Source organism: Marmota flaviventris, chromosome 1, assembly GCF_047511675.1.
Source record: "Marmota flaviventris isolate mMarFla1 chromosome 1, mMarFla1.hap1, whole genome shotgun sequence".
NCBI classification, from domain to species: domain Eukaryota; kingdom Metazoa; phylum Chordata; class Mammalia; order Rodentia; family Sciuridae; genus Marmota; species Marmota flaviventris.
The window spans coordinates 203,754,074-203,774,531 of NC_092498.1; the positions used below are offsets into that span (position 1 = coordinate 203,754,074).

A 20,458-nucleotide genomic window follows, 5' to 3' on the forward strand; every position below is an offset into this window, starting at 1 on the left:
AAAAGTGTTCTCTCTGCTCCCCACGTCCTGTCAAGAGATGGAATGTTCTGGGATTTCCATTTTCCTCCCCTTCCCTGGTCTGTATGTTAAGATGACAGGGTGTGACATACAGTGGTTCTAGAGGTTCAGGATTGCACCCTGCCTGGCAGACACTGATTTTTTGAGGAGGAAAAGCCTGGAGCCCTTGTGCTTTCTTCTCTATCCCCACAACTGAAGGAGGGCACTTTGCTAAGGGCATGGGGTCACTGTACTATGGGTGGCAGTCCACCCCCAGGGAGACCAGGTCATGATGCATCTGGAGGCTGCAGCTGTGGGGCAGGGTGAGACCAGTTCAGGGACTCCAGTGTTTCTGCCTGCAATGGGCAGCCAGGGCTGATGAAGTGCATAGCCAGACGCCAGCTTTGCTGGGCCTACAGAGCCTCCTTCTGCTACTGGGCCGAATGGGAGAAAGCAGGTAGGGAAGATTAAGAGGACAGGGTCAGGCTGGACACAGTAGTGCACACCTGTAATCCCAGCAGCTTGGGAGGCTGAGGCAGGAGGATCACGAGTTGAAAGCCAGCCTCAGCAAAAGTGAGGCATTAAGCAACTCAGTGAATCCCTGTCTCTAAATAAAATACAAAATAGGGCTGGGGATGTGGCTTAGTGGTCAAGTATTCTTGAGTTCAATCACTGGTAGCCCTCCCCCCCCCCCCAAAAAAAGAGGACAGGTCAAAGGCAGGGACTGCCCAGGTAGGCTCTGGATTCTGTAGCCCAATCAGGATTTACTGAGTGCTGCTGAGCCAGGCATGCCAGAGCCCTCTGCACACTCTGGGAAGGGGTCCCTTCTCATAGACCAGGATACTGCTGAAAGAAGGGTGCAACCTGCCTCAGCTGCACAGCCCAGCAGTTGGTTCAATGCTCAACCAAGCAGCCGGCCTTGGGGCCTTACCTGGATGGCAGGCACGAGGGTGAAGTAGCCAATGAGGATGATGCCCAACTCAGTTGCCATATTCTTCATGATGGACCAGCTCTCGTTGCTAAGGCCTGCAGAGGGGGCAATAACGGCATGGATGGGGGCAATATAGGACCTCCCTGTGCTCCGTGTCTGCACACCACCTCATGGTCCACAGAAGGGCAGAGGCATGGGGAGGGGGCCCAGCCCACTGAAGCTACAGGGCAGAGCTACAGCCATTAGAGGGAGAAGCAGGGTCCTGAGGAAAGGCAAGGATCACCACTCTAAGCACACAGAACCTCCATGTGCTTATCCTGTCTGGTCAGCATGGGTGACCTCAGCGTGCCCACCAGTGGCAGAGTGGCTGGAGTGGAGGACTAGCTGGCTCTTCCATGGCAAGTCCCTGGTCCCCACACTATCACACTGTTGCCTCGATAAGGCTCTGAGTGCTATGGGGTAGGGACTATTTCGCCTCATCTCTTCAGGACCCCTGTGCAGGGTCTGGCCTGTTAGACACTCACAGAGGTTGGATGAATGAATGAATGAACAGCCAGTCTCCAGCCTGTTCCTCACATACATGGGCTTTAGGAAGAGGCTGCTCAAGAGACCAGACATCCCGGGACAGGCTCTTGCTTTTCTCACTTTTCACAGAACTCCCAATCCCCAGCTCCCCACTGTGAGGTCAGCTGTAGAGGAGCACTTCCAGAGTGACAGCCCAGGCACCTGGCGTAGTGTGATAGAGTGTGGCAGGAAAACACTAGCACTGGTCCAGATGCAAGGTCACCACCAACCATGACCTCTGTAGCAGAGTCTGGTTTCCTCTCTTACTGACCCATGAACCAGGACAAGCAGTGTCCAGTGACGCCATGGTTCCTTGGGGCACCTGGTAACAAGCTGTCCAGGCCTGCTGGCCTGCTGAGTGCTATGTTGGCAGCCAGAGCTGGGCAGATTCCAAGGGCTCCATCTCCTCAGGGGAACACTAGCAAGAGGAACAGGGCCCCACGTGTTACCTTGGGCAATCCGCAGCTTCACCTCGAGGTCCACTGGGGTCGAGACCACCGACTTAGTGAGCACCAGCACATTCTCTAGCCCGATAACCACCACCAGGTACGGGAAGATCTCACTGGGAATGGAGGAGATGGTGAGGGACAGTGCTGTGGCAGGCTCCCAAATAGTGCTGGTTTTCACAGGGTTCGAGCCTCAGGAGGCTCCGGGGTTTCCAGCTTGTAGTGGAGGTTGCCAAGCAGCTCCCACAGGCACAGGGTGAAACCCTCCCTGCCTTGCCCTCACACGCCAGGGCCTCTGTCCGTATAGCTCTCGGCTTTTAGGCAGGTCCAAAGCCTTGCCAAGGCACCAACAATCATGCCAGTCCTCCCACCAGCACAGGAGGAGGCTGGAGGTGGCCCCTGGGGAGAGCGACCGTCCCACTGCCAGGCCATGCAGACTCTGCTGGCTAGAGCAGTGACTGCCACCAAGGCCCACACAACAACTCCAGGCCCAGCCACCATCTGAACTAAAGGAAAGGGTAAAAAACGACCTAAAGCCTTTGCTCACAAGCTGCATTTGGAGAACAACAACTGCTCCTAAAGGACACCTCCAGGTAGCTGAGCCAGGGTCACGCTACTCCTGACAGACTCCAAGAAGATGGAAGTGAGGAGAGGTCTCAGGCAGGGATGAGAGAAAGGAAAGGAGAGAGAGAGAAAGGCTTGGGAAAGGAAGTAGGAGTTCCACTGATAAGGGAAGTGACAGAAACAACACAAAGCCACTCTTCTGTAGAGTGCTTGCCTGGCACATGCGAAACCCTGAGTTCTATCCTCCAAACCACAAAATAAATGGAAGGAAGGAAGGGAGTGGGTAAGGGAGGGAAGAAGGACCATTGGTCATTTTTGCTATAATCAGGCAGATAAGCCTAGATCAGGGACGGACCAGGGGGTCAGTAACACTAACAGGTAGGCAGAGCCAGTCAGAGAGGAGGGGACCAAAGCCTGAGAACAAACAGGGGAGGGCTTCCAGACTGACTCACAGAGGAAAAGCAAGGGCAGAACAAATACTACTGACAAAGGTGACGAGTCACAGTATTCTCATGTCTTTGACAAAGCTCACTCTAAGCCTACTCTCTGATTGGGCATTTTAAATCTCTTAACAGTGAAAAGAAATGTACCTTTCACACCCTTCTGTGGCAAAAGCCGCCAAGAAGGGTGTGGGTGGGTGGGTGGGTGGGTGTGTGTGTGTGTGTGTAATACAAACACATCCATTACACATATGCACTATATACCCATGGATACACAAAATATATATTCCATATATACACAAAATCATATAAGCAAACACACCTGTGTATATATTATATGTATAGATACACACTATACACACACGTACGGATACAAACCAGCCCCTGGCCCTTCTTAACTGATCTCCTGGGAGCTTAAAGAGAAAGAATATGTACCTCTTAAAGGTAAAAAAATTGCAAAGTGAAGACATTGGGGAACAGCAAGTGTCCAGTCCAGGGAGGGCCAAGTGCCCAGATGTGCAAGGTTCTCTGGCCTGAGGGCCCCCCTGTGGCCCAGTGGAACCTGCTGGGGACCTACCCGCCATTGAGGGTGGGCGTCAGGCCGAAGAGAGTGCAGAGCCCCACAGACATGAGTAGTGAGCTGAGCACCGTGACCACAGCGGCTAGGGCCAGGCCCCACTTGGACTTGACCATGTCGATCTTGCCTGGAGGGCAGAGAGGGCACATCAGGGCAGCACCTCCCCCAGCCCCTGGCCCTTCTTAACTGATCCCCTGGGAGCAGAATCTGCCCTGACAATCAAGGAAAGAGGTTCCTGGTTTAACCACGAGAAAGGGACAGTCACAGACACTTCCCAGTCTCGTGCACTTGACATACTCTTTGGGAACTCTAATTCAGGAAGCGTCTTTCCCTAAGAAGTAAGAGGAGCCCTGGACCCACCTGAGCCCCTGAGACTCTAGCTTTAGCATTTCCACATCTCTACCCCAAGCCCCACCAGAGGCAGGGAAGTGGGTGATGCAGAGACGCTCCCCGCCATGGACCTACGTGTGGAGAAGTAGATGTAGGCAAACAGGATGATGTAGGTGGTCACAAGGGGAATGAGCTCAGCGATCCCAATCTCCTCCTTGAAGTGCACATGGACCAGGCTCTCTGCACGAAGGCTGCAATTGGGGCTGGGATGCAGGAGCATGAGACGGGCACGCAGGCTGCCCAGAAACCTGGAGACGAGAAAATCTCTGGAGGGGTCCTTCTAGGCCTCTCTCCCCCATGCCGGGAGGAAACTTCTCTAAGGTTCTAAGCTTCCTCATAGTCTCCAGGGGTGTTGGAAGAATTACAAAGCTGGCCACGTTGTCTCAGGATCTCCCCGTCCTTCCCTGATCTATTATGCCACTCCACGATCACCAAAGGCCCAGGAGGCTCGACTGGAGGCCCCTCAAGTGTCCTTTCAACTGAGGAGGGCCGCCTGCTGTGCTCCATGGGGGAGGACTCAGCAGTTATCTGCTGGGGCTGCCTGCCTCGCCTGGAGAGAACTGGAGGAGACACAGGGACACTGAACTATTAGCCTGCTTCAGTCCCTTGTTCTTGGCCAGCCATCCAGCCATCCCCATTTGAATGCAGCAAGCAACATCCTTTGGTCTAAGGGATATAACATTTTACCAGGAGGCCAAAACACTATCCAAGTTGTCAGGGGACACTGTAAGCAGAACAGGGGCCTCTCAGCCTCGTGTCACCATGGAGCAGTCAGAACCCAGAGCCTGATGGCCTTACTTGGCATGGTAGCGCTGGAAGACCAGGGTGATAGTGTAGGAGACCATCCTCTTCCTTGTGTAGAGGCTCACCCCGCTGTACTTCCCAGGAACACCAAACAGCAAGTCTGCGGGCAGAGACCAATGGGCACTGACAAGGAATGGCAGCCACTGCAGGGCCACCAAGGGCCCTTCCCCACCCCCACCCTTGGAGTAAGGGCAACCCCTGATCTGCCAGAGCACCCATCACAGGAGAGATAGTGGCCAACAGGCTCCCTCGTGGGTCCTCAGGGAACCTGTGCTGGGGTACCCTTGAGTGTGGCTGAAGTCTGCAGTGTTTTGGGCTCATGCTGGTGGATGGTGCCAATGATGTCAGGGTCAGCATGGAAGCGTTCCCGGTCATTCTGCCAGAAGTTCCCAGGGGACAGCAGTAGGCAGCCATGCTCAGGGAGTAGGTTCCGGAGTTTCTTAAGGCCTGGCAGCAGGTCGGTCACCTGCAGGCACACCTCCTCCAGGCTCCTGGTCCCAGAGCTGTTCAGGAGACAGGACAAGGTATCTGCCGTGCCCGCCAGCGCAGGGCAGGCCCACCGCACTTAGGGAGCACCTCTGCCATCAGGGGAAAGTACTGCCAGGGGGTCAACAACCAAACCACGTGGCTGCCGGGGCTTCCAAGTGAACATGGAGCCCACATCGCCTCCAAGGAGAGGAGGACGTGGAAGAACAGGCACAGCCCCCACAATAGCCAATTTAGTGGGCAAGGGGGGAATAGGGAGAAATTTAGGGTGTTATTTAGTTCACCAAAATCCTTGTCAAAGTCATCAGCTAACTAAAACCAGGTAGTGACGGCCTGCGAAGTCAGAGTGCTCCAGAGGCCGGGAAGTGGGCTGGGAAGTGGGCCCTGGGTTAAGGTTTCTGAAGATGTCCCCAGTTGGAGCTCGCTTCTTGTTATCAGAGCCATTATGACATTCACATCTAACAACGGAGAGATGAGAAGCCACATGAGTCATGAGTCCTTAGCGAGCTCACCAGAGGCAGGCCTATGAGCACGCACTCTAAGATGTGAGGATCGGGGCTCTAATTGTGCCATCTGCACAGCCCAGGGGGAATGCAGCCACAGTGGACCCACAAGAATGTAGAAAAGTTCAGAGCAGGCTCCCCTCATCCTCTTGTCTGTTCTATTTCTGCAGAGCTAGCTGGCTCGCTGGAGTTATACTGAGGGCTGTAATGCTCACTTCAGTTCAGAAGGGGTCTAGGGGGGTTCCTGACAGGGGTACCTGTCTCTCAGCACGTGATTCCGGATCTCCTCCACCAGCTGGAATGCCCGGGACAGAGGTGAGCGGAACACATCTACTGCCAGAAGGTTCTTGTGCCAGGGAGACACTGAGGACTTCACAAATATTTGCTGGATGTAAGCCACAGGGGCACCCACATACTGCAGAAGAAATGGGGGCAGAGCAGGAAGGTCAGCTCAGCACAGGAGAGAGAAACATGGGCCCACATCCAGAAAGGACTTACTGAGCAACTGTCTGAGCACAGCACTGTGGGACCCACTGTCAGCAAGCTGTGATGCACAGGCCAAATCAGGGCCCGGGCTTGTTCCTCTCAATCAAGTTTCCGAGAACACTGTCCCCAACTTTCCATTACTGTCTCTGGATGCTCCCATGCTTCGGTGGCAGAGCTGAATGCAACAGAGGCTGTGTGGTCGGCAAAGCCTAAAATGCTCACTATGTAGCTTTTGAGAAATTTGTGCAATAAACTATCAGCTCCCAAAAAGATGCAGCCTGTGTCACTGATCCAGGTTTCGCACACACAGCACAGCAATGGGCTGCGAGGATCAAAAGACCCCATTTAAATTCTGGCTCTCTAACTACATGGTCTTGGAAGAGCGTTGAACTTCTCTGGGTTCCGTCTTCCTCATTGTGGAAGAGGGATGACAACGTTCTCCTGCAGCATCCAGAGGTCCTCACCTGCCTCCCTCACACAAATACACACAGGAATATAAATGGCACATGCAGAGATAAGTAGTCACAGAAATGGCAGTAATAAACAGCAGGGCACATCATTCTGTCTGGCCCCACGACAATCCGACCTGTTCAGTGCCTGTCGGGGGTTTCAGAACTAGACAGGGACTCAAACACAGGTCTCCCCACTACACTTTCTCAGTAGAACCTGCTGTCTACTCTTACAGAGTATACAAAAGTCATGTAGTGACAAGTGTGTGCAAGCCCCAGTGACAGGCATCGTCAGAATGCACCCCTAAAATACATGCTAGGTCAGCTGTGGCCGAGTGGCTGTGAGGATGAGGGAGGGAGGGCATCTGATGGATGAACAAAGGGCACTAAGAGCACAGAGGCCTGGATGGCACAAGACAGATCAGCAGGGAATGAAGGAAATCACAGGGAAACTGAGGTGGGCTAGGACCAAGCCTGGCTCAGCCGTCTGCACTTTAACAGGTAACAAAGAAAAACCCAACCAGGCGCAGTGACGCACTCCTATAATGCCAGGGATTTGGGAGGATGAGGCAGGAAGACCACAAGCTTGAGGCCAGCCTGAGCAACCTAGTGAGACCCTGTGCCAAAATGAAAATGGAAAGATCTGGGGAAGTGGCTCAGTGGTACAGCACCCCTGTGTTCAACCCCCAGCACCCAAAGGAAAGGAAAAGGGCCAAGTGACTCTGAGTTGCGGGGACAACCTGATTTGATGAAAGCAGGCCCTAGAGGTCCTGTCAACTGGAGGCAGAGAAAGAGACAGGCCAGAGGGACTGCCTGGCTGAGGAATGAGGGGCTGACTCCACGCCTATGCCACAGTCAAGAGCGCCACAGCACATGTGTGTGGATGGCAAGAAGGCCACAGAGCCACTGAATGGTGCCATACTCCAGCGACTTCAGGGGCAAGGGTCAGGACGCTGACCTAGGAGGACAGCAAGTCAGCACCCCTGGGCACAAAGGGACAACATAATCTGGGGCTCTGTGACTTTGAGTTCATGACCCTGTGTCAGTGAGGGCTCTGGGGATGGAAGGCCTCACTTGCTGTCTTCTGTACCACACTCAGACCACCAGAAATCACCAGAGGAACTGAGACACCTGGAGAGAACAGGCTGCCAGGCTCTGAGTGAAGCAGCAGCCCACGGGCTCACACTCTACCTGTGGGAGAAGGAGCTGCCCAGAAGGGGGAGCTCTGAAAGAGGAGCCATCCCACAGGGTCACCTCTCAAACTTGTGAAGGACACAGATTATTCCCACTGGCACAAGGCTGTGACTGCACACATCACCTCCTGTGCCCACCTCATCTTTCAGACCCTCCACCCACCCACCAGCTTATCAAGCCTGTGCAACTGAGCCAAGTCCATCCCAGGCCAGGACAGCTCCAGGGTCCTCCAATGCTCTTCAGCCTCCCTCGAACCCAGGACCACGGGGGCCAGGATTTCATCAGAGTGCTAATGAACATATTTCAGAACCAGAAATCTCAATCTAAGGACAGGCTCCAGGGTTCTCTGGGGACCCTGCTCCGCAAGTTTATTCCAATTTCTGCTTGGAAGTGCACACACTGTCACTACCATCATCATTTTTAGCAGGGGAGTGCCACAGACTTCATCAGATTTTTCTAGGAATATGTTACTCCTTTGCCCTAGACATCGCTTTCTCCTTTGACTTTCCACCCAAACTCCCTGCAGCTCCTATGTCTGCTCCTCCAGGGGGAAAGCCTGCCCAGATGGGAACCAGATACACATGGGACTTCCGCACAGGCTTGCTCTCCAGCTTGGCCAGGCCTCCTCCTGCTGGCCAGGGCTTGATTCATCTCCACTGACATCCAACGGAACCTTCCAAGCAGGGATTCCACATCTACCTAGCTCTTTCAAGATCTTGGCCCGATCGTTTATCATCAACTCGCCATCCAACATGTGTGCCTGCAAGTTCCCTCTTCTGGGTATGAAAATTCTCTTATGGCTGCGCATGCTGGTGCATGCCCAATAGTCCTAGAGGCTCAGGAGGCTGAGGCAGGAGGATCATACAAGTTCAAGGCCAGCCTGGACAACTTAGGGAAACCGTGTCTCAGGTTAAAAAATAAAAAAGGCTGGGGATAGTTCAGTGGTAAAGCATCCCGGGTTCAATTTCTAGTACCCAAAAAAAAAAAAAACCTCTTTTGGTGATTTATTCCATAGGATTGGCTTATCGCTTGTCACTACCTTAGTTTGAGTGCCCCCAGAAGCAGATCCTAAGATGAGTTTACCTGGGCAGTGTAGGAAACAGGGAAGGGAGACAGTTGACAAAGGATGTGTTAAAAGCCTGGCACAGGGCTGGGGATGTGGCTCGAGCGGTAGCGCGCCCACCTGGCATGCATGTGGCCCGGGTTCGATCCTCAGCACCACATACAAAGATGTTGTGTCTGCCGAAAGCTAAAAAATAAATATTAAAAAATTCTCTCTCTCTCTCTTAAAAAAAAAAAAAAAAAAGAGCCTGGCCCAGGGGCTGGAGTTGTGGCTCAGTGGTACAGCGCTCGCCTCGCACGTGAGAGACCCTGGTTTCGATCCTCAGCACCACATAAGCACCACATAAAAATAAATAAACAAAATAAAGATATGTGTCAATGTATAACTTAAAAAAAAAAAAAAAAAAGAGCCAGGCACAGTGTGCACATCTGTAATCCCCGTCACTTGGGAGGCTAAGGCAGGAGGATCATAAATTCAAGGCCACCATAGGCAACTTGGTGTCTCAAAAATAAAAAGGGTGGGGGGCGTAGCTCAGTACTAAAGAGCCCTGGGGTTTCATCTTGAGCACAAAAAACAAACCAACCAACCTGGGGTGTTGAGTGAGTGATCTCTGGGGATACCTGAGGGACAAAAGGGTTACCTGCTGGCTCCTGCACTTACCGGTTGGGGACTGTTCCTGGGGGCATGAATTCTCAAGCACCTCAGGCCTCTGAACCTAAGATCCTCTGAGAATAAGAGGTAGATGCTCATGGAGGGAAGGGAGGGAGACTCTAAAATGGCAGTGAAGATGTGGCAGGGCCCACCACTCAATGTCCCTACCTGACACTCAAGTGAGAAACAGACTTGGCCACAGATGAAATATGGTATCCTATTTAGGATAAGGACCTAAGGATAGAGGAGGCATAAGGACCAACAGAATCCAGGTATCCTGTGCAGAAAGGGGTTCCTGAGCTGTGCATGGTGGTGCACACCTGAAACCCCAGCAAGTTCAAGGCCAGTCTCAGCAACTTAGCAAAACCCTCAGTCATTTAGAAAGACCCTGCCTCAAAATAAAAAATAAAAAGGGCTGGGGATGTAGATCAGTGGTTAAGTGCCCTGGGTTCAATCCCCAATACCAAAACAAAAGGGGTGGGCACTTATGGCTACATGGGGGCAGTGTAAGTAGCCTTCTAACATGTCCCCAATAAATTGTGCTTCCTGCAGTTCATGCTCTTGTGTGATCCCATCCCTTAAAAAGCAGGCTGAATCTACTGACACGCTTTTACCAAACAATACACCACAGTGATGTCACTTTTGAGATTAGGTTACAAAACACTGACTAATCACCCCTCTTTTGGAACCACTGCCTGATGAAATCAGATGCCATATTGTGAGTAAGGAACCAAGGAGAGCCTTTCTCCAACATCCAGTGAGGAAGGACTCAGCTCAACAGTCTGCAAGGACCTGCTGACAGCCAGCCTGTGAGTGAGCATGGAGGAAGAGCTCTGGAGATTACTATAGCCTGAGGACCAGATAAGAAAACCCAGGCTCAGAGATAAAAGATGTGTTCAAGGTCATACAGCTGATAGCAAGCAGAGACAGGATTAAAAGCCAGGGCTGTGACTCTCAAGGCTTGTTTTTTCCTCTACAGCCACCTCCCTGAGCAGTTCTGAAGTGCTCATGGAGACCAGGCTAAGGAAGCAAAGGCCCAGCATGAGCATCGTGGGGAGAAACTGAGGTCCTGGGGGCCAGCAGGGCCTCTTGGGCCACTACCACTTACAGCATGAAACCCCTGCTCAGGGTTTCTGAGGAAGTCTGTGTCCAGGTTCAGGCAGACACCGCAACACTAGCCTTGGAAGCCCAGCATGGAACAAACTCAGCCACCCCTGTGGACTGCTAGGTGGCACTTGGTGTACGCTTCAGGTTTCCACAACAGGCTGGCCTAGGAGAGCCAGGACAGTGCAGGAGACCTGAGTATGTCCTCAAATTTTATTTTCTAGGCTGAGTGTGGTGGCTCACACATGTAATCCCAGTAACTCAAGAGGCTGAGGCAGGAGGATCAAAACTTCAAAACCATCCTCATCAATTTAGTGAGACCCTAGCAACTTAGTGAGACTCTATCTCAAAAAAAGAAAGGCTCAGTGGAAAAGTACCTTGGGTTCAAACCCCAGTACCAACCCCCCACACACACAAAAAAAAATTATTTTCTTTTTCTAAATTTAAGTACAATCCTTCCCTCACATGTAGACAGAACTACCAACTCAGGTATTTTACCTTCACATTGACCCACCTACAGCTCCCTTCAGAACACAATATAGAGGACTCCCGTAGGTCTGCTTTTCTGGAAAAGAGGGCTCCAATCCTTGTCCTCTCGCCTGGGCCAGTAAGGGAGGATAAAGGGAAGAACAGGTTCAGAAGACCCACCTGAGTTCAAATTCTAGCTCCACTACTCCCCGGTTTGTGCCTCGGGCAAAGGTCTCTGGGTTCCCTGAGCCCACTGGGTTCCCTTCCTGACTCACTCAGGGAAATGGGAATAAAATCTCAGGCCTCACCAGATCACTGACTACCAACCAAAATAAGTTTCTGGCTAATATGTCACCCCTTAAACCTGTGAAAACAAACTGGTGTATGAGACACAGTCATCTTGGTCTTCAGTAAGATCAATCTTCTTATCAATGACACAAGTGGCCTTGCCTCTAAGGGAACAGCTTCCTCTGCCTACAGATTAGTTTAAATTCAATAGCCCAGATTCAACTTGGTCCCACCTACTTTACCACCTACCAGGCTCCAAGAAAAACTGCAGACTCACTGTCTCCTCAACAAGCCTAACATTTCTTTTTTCTTTTCTTAATATTTATTTTTTAGTTGGACACCATAAGTTTATTTCAAAGCCAGAGCCTCACACGTGCTAGGCGAGCATTCTACCGCTGAGCCACAACCCCAGGCCCACACCTGCCATTTCTTTACTCAACAAGAAACCTTTCCTGAATGTGTAACAACGAATCCCACCATTATGTACAACCATAATGCATCAATGAAAAAGAAGAAAAGGAAACCTTCCCTGAGCATTCACTATGTGTAAAACACAGGCGTCTGTAAATCTGAACCAAACCGACTCCATCAGGGAGTCGACGGAGCAGAGAGAGGCGATGCACTCGGGTGAGAGCCAGGGAAGCCTATGGCATTCCCACTGGTCACACTGCAGGGCTGTCCAAGTAGGTGAACCTTCCTTCTCCAGCTGCTCTGGCCAGCCAGACTCAATCAAAGACAATGACAACCATGGTGACAGCCCAAGAACATTTGCTAAATGCAAACAATGGGCAGGCACTGGACTAAGGCCTTGCATTCCTTCACTTAATCCTTGGGACAATGTTTATTGTAGGTATAATTATTGTCTACATTTTATGATTGTGGAAATTAAGGCAAAAAGTATTGAGTAATTTGCCCAAGGTCACAAAATCTTGTTTCTGCTTTGTTCTTCTCCTCTGGGAAAACCTGCCCTCTGCCCAGGGGGAACTGCCCTTTCCTGCCCCAGAAGGCCCTTACTCCAACTCAGAGCTGGCCAAACTCCACAAAAGGAACTCCAGGGTCAATCAGAGACCTTTCTGGAGGAACAAATGCAGGCTGCCTCCCCCACCCACCCTGGGGAAGAGCCCCTCAGCAAAGGAGAAGAGAGCTCCTTCCCTCCCCACCCCATTCACAACCACATGGAAAGAAAGCAACTCAATACAAAGGAGCCAAACAGTTAAACACGCAGCACACAGCCAAGTACAACATTCCCTTGAAAAAGCGAGCAACATCACTAGTCATCTGGGAAATGCCAACTAGAACCACAATGAGATTTCTCTAAACATCTATCAGAGGGGCTTAACCACAAACCGAACAATTCACAAAACCAAGTACAGCACAAAGACTGAACCTTAATGTATGAAATTTTAAAAATAAATTTGGAAAGCCAGGCACAGTGGGATACACCTGTACTCCTAGCTACATGTGAGGCTGAGGCAGGAGGATCCCAAGAGGCACCAGCATGGGCAACTCAACAAGACTCTGCCTCAAAATAAAAGATAAAAAGGGGTGCGGCTGTAGCTCAGTGGTAGGTAGAGCACCCCTGGTTTCAATCTTCAGTAAAAAATAAATAAATAAATGACACTTGATCTTGGTAGTCTTCCTAGTGTATTCCGATTTCCTTAGTTTTTGCCTAATGTCCTTTTTGTCTTTTAGGATCTTAATCAGGGTACTATATTATATTTATTATGACAGTTCCTCAGACTTCCTGCTTTTTTAAAGTTTTTTTAAATTTTTTTGTAGTTGTAGATGGGCAGAATTTGTTTATTTTATTTGTTTACTTTTATGTGGTGCTGAGGACTGAACTCAGAGCCTCACGCATTCTAGGCAAGCACTCTGCCTCTGAGCTACAGCCCAACCCAACTTTCCTGCTTTTGGTAGATTTTTCCGTCCTTTGATACTGGGGATTGAACCCAAGGTACTTAACCACTGAACCACAACCCAGCCCTTTTTATATTTTATCTTGCGACAGGGTCTTGCTAAGTTGCTCAGGGCCTGCTAGGTTACTGAGGTGGTCTTTGAACTTGCCATCCTCCTGCCTCAGCCTCTTGAGTTGCTGGGATTACAGGCTTGAGTCATAATACCCAGCTACCCTGATGTTTTAAGGAGTGCTGGTCAGGTGTTCTGCAGGGTGCAACTCAATTGGGATTTGTCTGATATTTTACTTATTAGTCTAGGGTTGTGGGTTTCGGGGAGGAAGACCCTGAGGTAAAGTGCCCTCCTCTTCACAGGTCAAGAGCACATATCACCAGCACAACCCTTACTGTGGTTAGCCTCTGTCACTTTACCTGTCAGGTTTCAGGTTTCACCACAGAGTCACTCTTCACACTCTCCATACTGTACTCCTTTTTTGATACTGGGGACTGAACCCAGGGGTGCTTTACAGCCCCAGTCTTTTTTGTTTTATTTTGAGACAGGGTCTCAGTAAGTTACCAAAGCCAGTCTCAAACTTGCAATCCTCCTGCCTCTGTCTCCCAAGTCACTAGGATGGCAGGTGGGCACCGGTACCGTACTCTTTGGGAGGTAATTGCTATGCGCAGTCTATACCTGGCAAGTGGAGAGTTATGTTTGACTTTCTTGAGAGAGGAGTATCTACATAAATTATTTATATATATATATTTTTTTTTACCTAGGAGATAGTCTACATCCTCCATTTACTATTCATTTAGTTAATCAAATGGACTCAGGGTGGACTTACCAATATTTATAATTTAGGTATACAAATATATATATTCCATAGTTTGTTGTTTGTTTGTTTTTTGCAAAAACTATTCTAGCATTGACCACTGGGACTCTTTTAACTGGCACCCATATCTCTTTAACATTTATTTATTTTAAACTTAAAAAAAAAAAATCTTCTCTTCCCAGCCTGAGCAGGATCTCCGCAAGGACGGTGGGCCTCTAGGTGTCCCTGACATCCTGTGGACACACCGCAAACAGGCAAAGGCAGTACCGAGCAGGGGATGAGGAAGGGAGGAGGGGCCCGGTTCCTTGGTGTGCTCCCACCTTCCCTCTGGAAGCCTCCTCTCCTCTCGCCTTCTCAGCCAGGAGGCTGACAACAAAGCACCCAGCTTCAGCAACAGGGTTTGGTGATGGGACAGGCAGGGGACCCGGTTCAGAGCCAGCTGGACTCCCTTGCCTCCACTGGATTGGAAAGGCCAGGGCACGGCTGAGTGGTGGAGCACTTGCCGAGCACGTGAGGAGTCCTGGGCTCCACCCCAACTCCTCACAACCACCCACTGGAGCTCCTAGAGCCACTGCTGGACCTGGAGGTTCTACCAGGGAGCACAGCTACTCACGGAGTCCTGACCGAAAAACGGTCCTCCTTTATCAGAGAAGGTAGTCCTCATGCACTGGGCGCACGGCTTTGGGAGGGGCACACGTAGAATAGTAAGGGAGGGAAGGGACACCCATCTAGGCAGTCAGATCAGCTGAGTCTACCCGAGCCATCAATGGGGTGACAGATGTCACAGGACATCACCCTCACATCCTAGAGCCACCGCTGGGAGGAACAAGAGTAGAGCTGACCCAGAGAGGTCAAAGCCATGTAGTGCTTAAAGGCAGCCCTGCCCTGCTAGAGTTACAGGAGTCTCACTCACTCTGGTTTGGGTTTTCTGTTCCTCGTAACTAAAACAACCCTCACCACTCCAGTTTCACTGCCTGTATTTGTATCGTGGACAGTCAATGGAGGTGAGGGGATGACCACTGAGCTATGTGATACCAGGAGGCTGCACAGAGACCCAAGTCTCCTTCTCCATCTTACAGGGGAATTGAGGCTCCAATCAGAAAGAGAAAACAGACACTTCTGATTACTGAACCATCAAGTGACCCTGCACAACCACTCACTGTCATCATCCCAGGCCAACAAAGGGCACTGAGAAAAGAAGTTGCAACCCCCAAGTCCCCCCCACCCCCCAGGGATCTTGTTAAACATCCGTCCCTCACTGTCAGGCCCAATGAACTCGACCAGCCAAGAAACAGCCACAAACACAAGTCTAACCTGTTAGGACCTGGGAACCATCCATTCCATTATAGAGTAAACCTACACTACGAGGTCAACAAAAGTGAGAGGTTTAAACCAAGAAGGTCCCATCGTGAACCTGGGACATGAAGCTACAGGCTGCCATAGAAATGATTTCTTTTCTTTCTTTCTTTGTTTTGTACCAGGGATTGAACTCAGGGACACTCGACCACTGAGCCACATCCCCAACCCTATTTTATATTTTATTTAGAGACAGGGTCTCACTGAGTTGCTTAGTGCCTCACTTTCGCTGAGGTTGGCTTTGAACTTGTGATCCTCCTGTCTCAGCCTCCCAAGCTGCTGGGATTACATGCGTGTGCCATCGCACCTGGCTTAGAAATGATTTCTACCATCATCAGACCATGCTCCCTCTGACCTTCACAGGCAGAGTCCCCAAGCCAGGGTTGTGTACTTCCTACTGACACCATGGGCAGTGGTCACACATACTGAGCCACCAGATATGTCTCTTATTTCAGCAACAGTAAAGTTCACATTAAGTTACTTGGCTGCTACATTAAACTAAAAAGAAAACTGGTAGAATGGTATCATCGCTGTCAAAGAGAAGGTAGGAGAGCTCTATTCCCTGAACTTCACTTTACCTCCTCAAGAGTTTCAGCAAGTCCAGCAACAACCAAAGCACAACGTAAGAAGGACAGGCACACTGTCCATTACACAGCAGGAAAAAACACCTAGAGATGAGCTACTCTAGCTTGTTTATGCTCCAAACGACAAGAGCAGGGTTGCAGTAAGCAGGTTTCCAGTCTGAGCTTAACTAGAGAAACTGTTTTTTTCTCATTAACATAAGTGCTGAGCCCAGAGACAGTTTATGGAGAACAGCACAGCCCGGAAAGAGCAGTAGGCTGGGGTCAGGAGGCCTGAGAGTTCTAATCCAGTGTTGGTCTATATGAACTAAATAACTGAAGCATTTGACCACCTTTTGTAAAAAAAAGATCAAAAAGTACTGCACTTTTTACCTGAGTCATGAGAATAAAGTAGAACCTAACACATCTGAAAAAATTAGGTACAGGATGCAAATATTAAAACAGTATGGGTAATTTTGATGACTGAACACTCAGCCATGCTCAGCTGTTCTCATGTCCACCCATGGGGAAGAAGCAGATGGCCAGTCACGTAACACCTCTCCACGGTGTGCAAGTAGCCCAGGTATGAACCCAGCCCCAGCTGGCCACCCTGAGGTTGAAGGCAGATCCCAGTTTTTCTAGGACAGCCAACTTCTGCGTCACTTGGAGCTTCCTTTCAATAAAGGTTATTCATTAAGTGTATAACTAAATATCTCTGGTGCCTTCATGAATCTGCTCAGGTACGGTGAACGCACGAGTCCCAGGCTGACCACACCGGCTCTGGCTTGTGGAGCCCACCCTGGCCAATCAGCGGCCGGCCCACGGTCTCCCCAGAGAGGACGGGCCAGCACCTACCCACTCGGGCTGCTCGCAGGGCTCTCCTTGTTTGCGGTCAGAGTCCGCGGGCGGGGGCGAGTAATCCTTCACAGGAGTGGAGAACTCAACAGGTCCTGTTCCCGGCAGGGGGAGCTTCAGCAGTGGGTAGCTGCGACAAAAGAAGAGGAGAGAGGAATGAGAATGCAGGGCGGGCAGAGTCAGCGAGACCTTGGTGACACGGGACACAGCAGCCTGGGCTAGGCTCTCTCTGCCAGGAGGGCCACACAAGGGCACAAAACACTAGAACGGCCAGAAGTCACCAAGGCTGGGGTGGTCCCAACATTCCTGACACATAAAGCCTACAAGGAAGTCCAGTTGATAGACTGGTTGAATGTTCTCAGAGACTAAAAACAAACGAACAAACAAATCCATCAAATAACACTTAATAATGGGCAGGGGTGCTACAAAAATTCAGATGGATTCTGATTCAGATAGCTGAGCAACTGCTCCCCTTAAAGGGACAGACGTGACGAGGTTGTGGGTGACATCAGACCAAGTGGACACATCTTGTGCAAATTAAAAACTGGCCCTGCAGCCAGGCTCAGGGTGGCACACGTCTATAATCTCAGTGGCTCGGGAGGCTGAGGCAAGAGGATCAGGAGTTCAAAGCCAGCCTCAGCAACTTAGCAAGGCCCCAAGTGATTCAGCAAGACCCTGTCTCTAAATAAAACATAAAAAAAAAAAAAAAAAAAAGGGCTGGGGATATGGCTTGGTGGCAAAGCACCCCTGGGTTTAATCTCTGGTACCAAAAAACACACACAAAAACAAAACAAACAAACAAACTGGTCTTGCCTTGACAAACAGATGTGCTATTTTGTTTTAGGTCTCACTTAAAAAAAAAAAACAACTTTTTAAAATTCACAAATAACTTGTATATAGCTCAGTGCACAAATGTTATATGCCAAGCACATGCTTTACCGCTGAGCTACTGCCTCAGCCCCAGTTTTGCCTATTTTTGAATGTCACGTAAGTGAAATAATCCATTCTACTTATATATTCTTTTATGATTAGTTGCTTTCACTCAATGATTCCTCCACACTGATACACACCATAGATAATTTTCTCATACACACACACACACTCTTCCACTGACTGAATATATTACAGTGCATTTTCTACTCCACTGTCAAGAAACATTTTGTTGTTTCCAGTTTGAGCCATTAAGGGCAAAGCTATTATGATCATGCTTATTAAATATGGCTTTTGGAGGCCATAAGTTCTGATTTGTGCTGGGTCTACCCCAAGAATGGTTTCCAAGACCTGCAGTGTATATGGTTAGGTTAAGACACTACCAAAGTTTTCCAAAGCAATTGTACAAACTTATGTTTCCAGCATCACAGTGTAATAGGGGTTGTGGTTGCTCCAAATCCTTGCCATCACTTAATACTGTCAGTCCAGTTAATTTTACCCATGTGTTGGAGGAGACAGTCACATCTCTGGGGCTTTCTTTTCAGTGCTGGGCAGAGAACCTGGAACTTGGTGCGTGTGAGGCAAGCACTCCACCACTGAGCTGCACCTTCAGTCTCACTGTGGCTTAAATGTATATTTTGCGGAGAAGAAACAATGCTAAGAATTGTTCAGGGCTGGGGTGTGGTTCAGAGGTACAGCGCTCGCCTACCATGTGTGAAGCCCTGGGTTCGATCTTCAGCACCACATATAAATAAATAAAAATAAAGATATTTAAAAAATTAAAAAAAAAAAAGAATTGTTCATAAGCTCACTGGCCACTTGGCCTCATCTGTGAAATCTTCTCATCTTTACCCACCTACATTTAAAAAACATTAAGTATGTACTACATGCTGGGCACTGGGAATACAAAAAAATAACACTACAATCTGTCTCCAAGATGCTCTGATTAGGAAGGAAGATTCTTTTAAACAATTATGATAGAATGTGATAAAAATTAGTTTAAGTTGTGATTACCAAGTTTGCATAGCAAAACATAGGATGTGGTCAGATTTTGTTCTCCTTTTAGAACATGCATATGTTATTTTGGAATCTGCTCTTATTTTTAGGCTATTCAAGTAGAAGCCCAGAGAGAGGTTGAATAATAATAAGGGAAAACTCTTATATGTCACTTGTATGCTCCAGGAACTAGTGTAAGCACTTTCATATATTAGCTATAAGAATACTTCTCCAGGGGCTGGGGTTGTGGTTCAGTGGTAGAGCGGGTGAGTCACTGGGTTAGATTCTCAACACCATATATAAATAAAATAAAGGCCCATCAGCAACTAAAAAAATATATACATATATTTAAAAAGAAAAACAAAGAATACTTCTCCCTAGGAGGTGAGTGCTATTATAATACCCATTCTACAAATGAGGCACAGAATGATTAAGTCACTGGTTGAAGGTCACGCAGCTGAGTCAATCAACTTAGGTTTTCAACTCAAGCAGTCAGCTTCAAACTACGCTAAACATGGCCTGTTTCTTGAACGATTAAAAGCATCCATGGATTCCAGGAGTCTGCACACTCCAGCAGAAGGAGACCGTAAGGCAGCACACTTCAGTGTCCACTTCCTAGAACAAAGTCTCTTAGAAATCCAGGTTTTTTTATATGTTCTTTTTAGTTATACACAACAGTAGAGTGTGTTTTGACACATTATATGTACATGGAGTATAACTTCCCGTTCTTGTGGTTGTACACGATGTGGAGGGACACTGGTCGGGTATTCATACAAGAACACAGGAAAGTTATCTCCTGTTCATTCTGCTGTCTTTCCTATTCCTATCCCCCTCCCTTCATCCCCCTTTGGAAGTCCACAGGTTTTTTTGTTTGTTTGTTTGTTTGTTTTTAAATTTTTTAATATTTATTTTTTAGTTTTCGGCGGACACAACATCTTTGTTGGTATGTGGTGCTGAGGATGGAACCCGGGCCGCACGCATGCCAGACGAGCGCGCTACCGCTTGAGCCACATCCCCAGCCCCGCACAGGTTTTGAAAAGCTTAAAACAACTCAATTCTTCTCCAGCCTTGTCCTAGATCCCACATAACTCCTCGTGGTTTGTCCCCTCTTGCTTCTGAGGCTGTGAACCTACAGGAACATTCCTGCCCACTCTTCCTTGATGGCAACACATTTCAAGGCCCGGGCTGTACATTTCTCTCTCCAGGAAGGCTTTCCCTGTTCCCCAAAGACTGGGCTGGGTCCCCCAACTCCCAGGAGCTGTCAAAGTGCCTGTGCCCCATGTGGCTTCTATGGCTCACAGTGGACCTGCTGTTTCTGTCTGGCACAATGATGATGGCTTCTCTTATGGAGCACCTACTATGTGCCAGTCACCGATGGTGCCTTCCATGTATTTACTCATTCAAGCTGTAGTGCAACCCAACGAGTCCTGCAGAAGCTACATCTAGAAAATGACAAGACCAGTGTGCGAACACAGGCAATCTGGCCCACATCTGTCTTCTTAACATCATGCTATGCTGCCCTGTACTGTGTTGCTTATTTGAAAATTTTAAGAAACATATATTCCTTTTAATATAGCTATAATAAAAATATCAAGAAAAAGATTCCACAGAAAGAAAAAAGGCAAGAGAAAAAT

At 49.2% G+C, this 20,458-nt stretch overlaps 1 protein-coding gene across 5 annotated transcripts in view; it reads right to left on the bottom strand.

Moving 5' to 3' along the window:
• The window catches only part of Scap (SREBF chaperone), a 53,396-nt gene that overhangs the window by 6,644 nt on the left and 26,294 nt on the right, over positions 1 to 20,458 (bottom strand). For all 5 annotated transcript variants that reach the window (XM_027932297.2, XM_027932300.2, XM_027932296.2 and 2 more), the window contains exons 3-10: positions 16,899 to 17,028; positions 5,960 to 6,117; positions 4,996 to 5,216; positions 4,708 to 4,813; positions 3,985 to 4,157; positions 3,520 to 3,646; positions 1,942 to 2,054; positions 929 to 1,023 (exon numbers count right to left, since the gene is read on the bottom strand). In XM_027932297.2, coding sequence (XP_027788098.1) covers positions 929 to 1,023; positions 1,942 to 2,054; positions 3,520 to 3,646; positions 3,985 to 4,157; positions 4,708 to 4,813; positions 4,996 to 5,216; positions 5,960 to 6,117; positions 16,899 to 17,028 — 1,123 coding nt within the window. The remainder of the gene's footprint in view (positions 1 to 928; positions 1,024 to 1,941; positions 2,055 to 3,519; positions 3,647 to 3,984; positions 4,158 to 4,707; positions 4,814 to 4,995; positions 5,217 to 5,959; positions 6,118 to 16,898; positions 17,029 to 20,458) is intronic.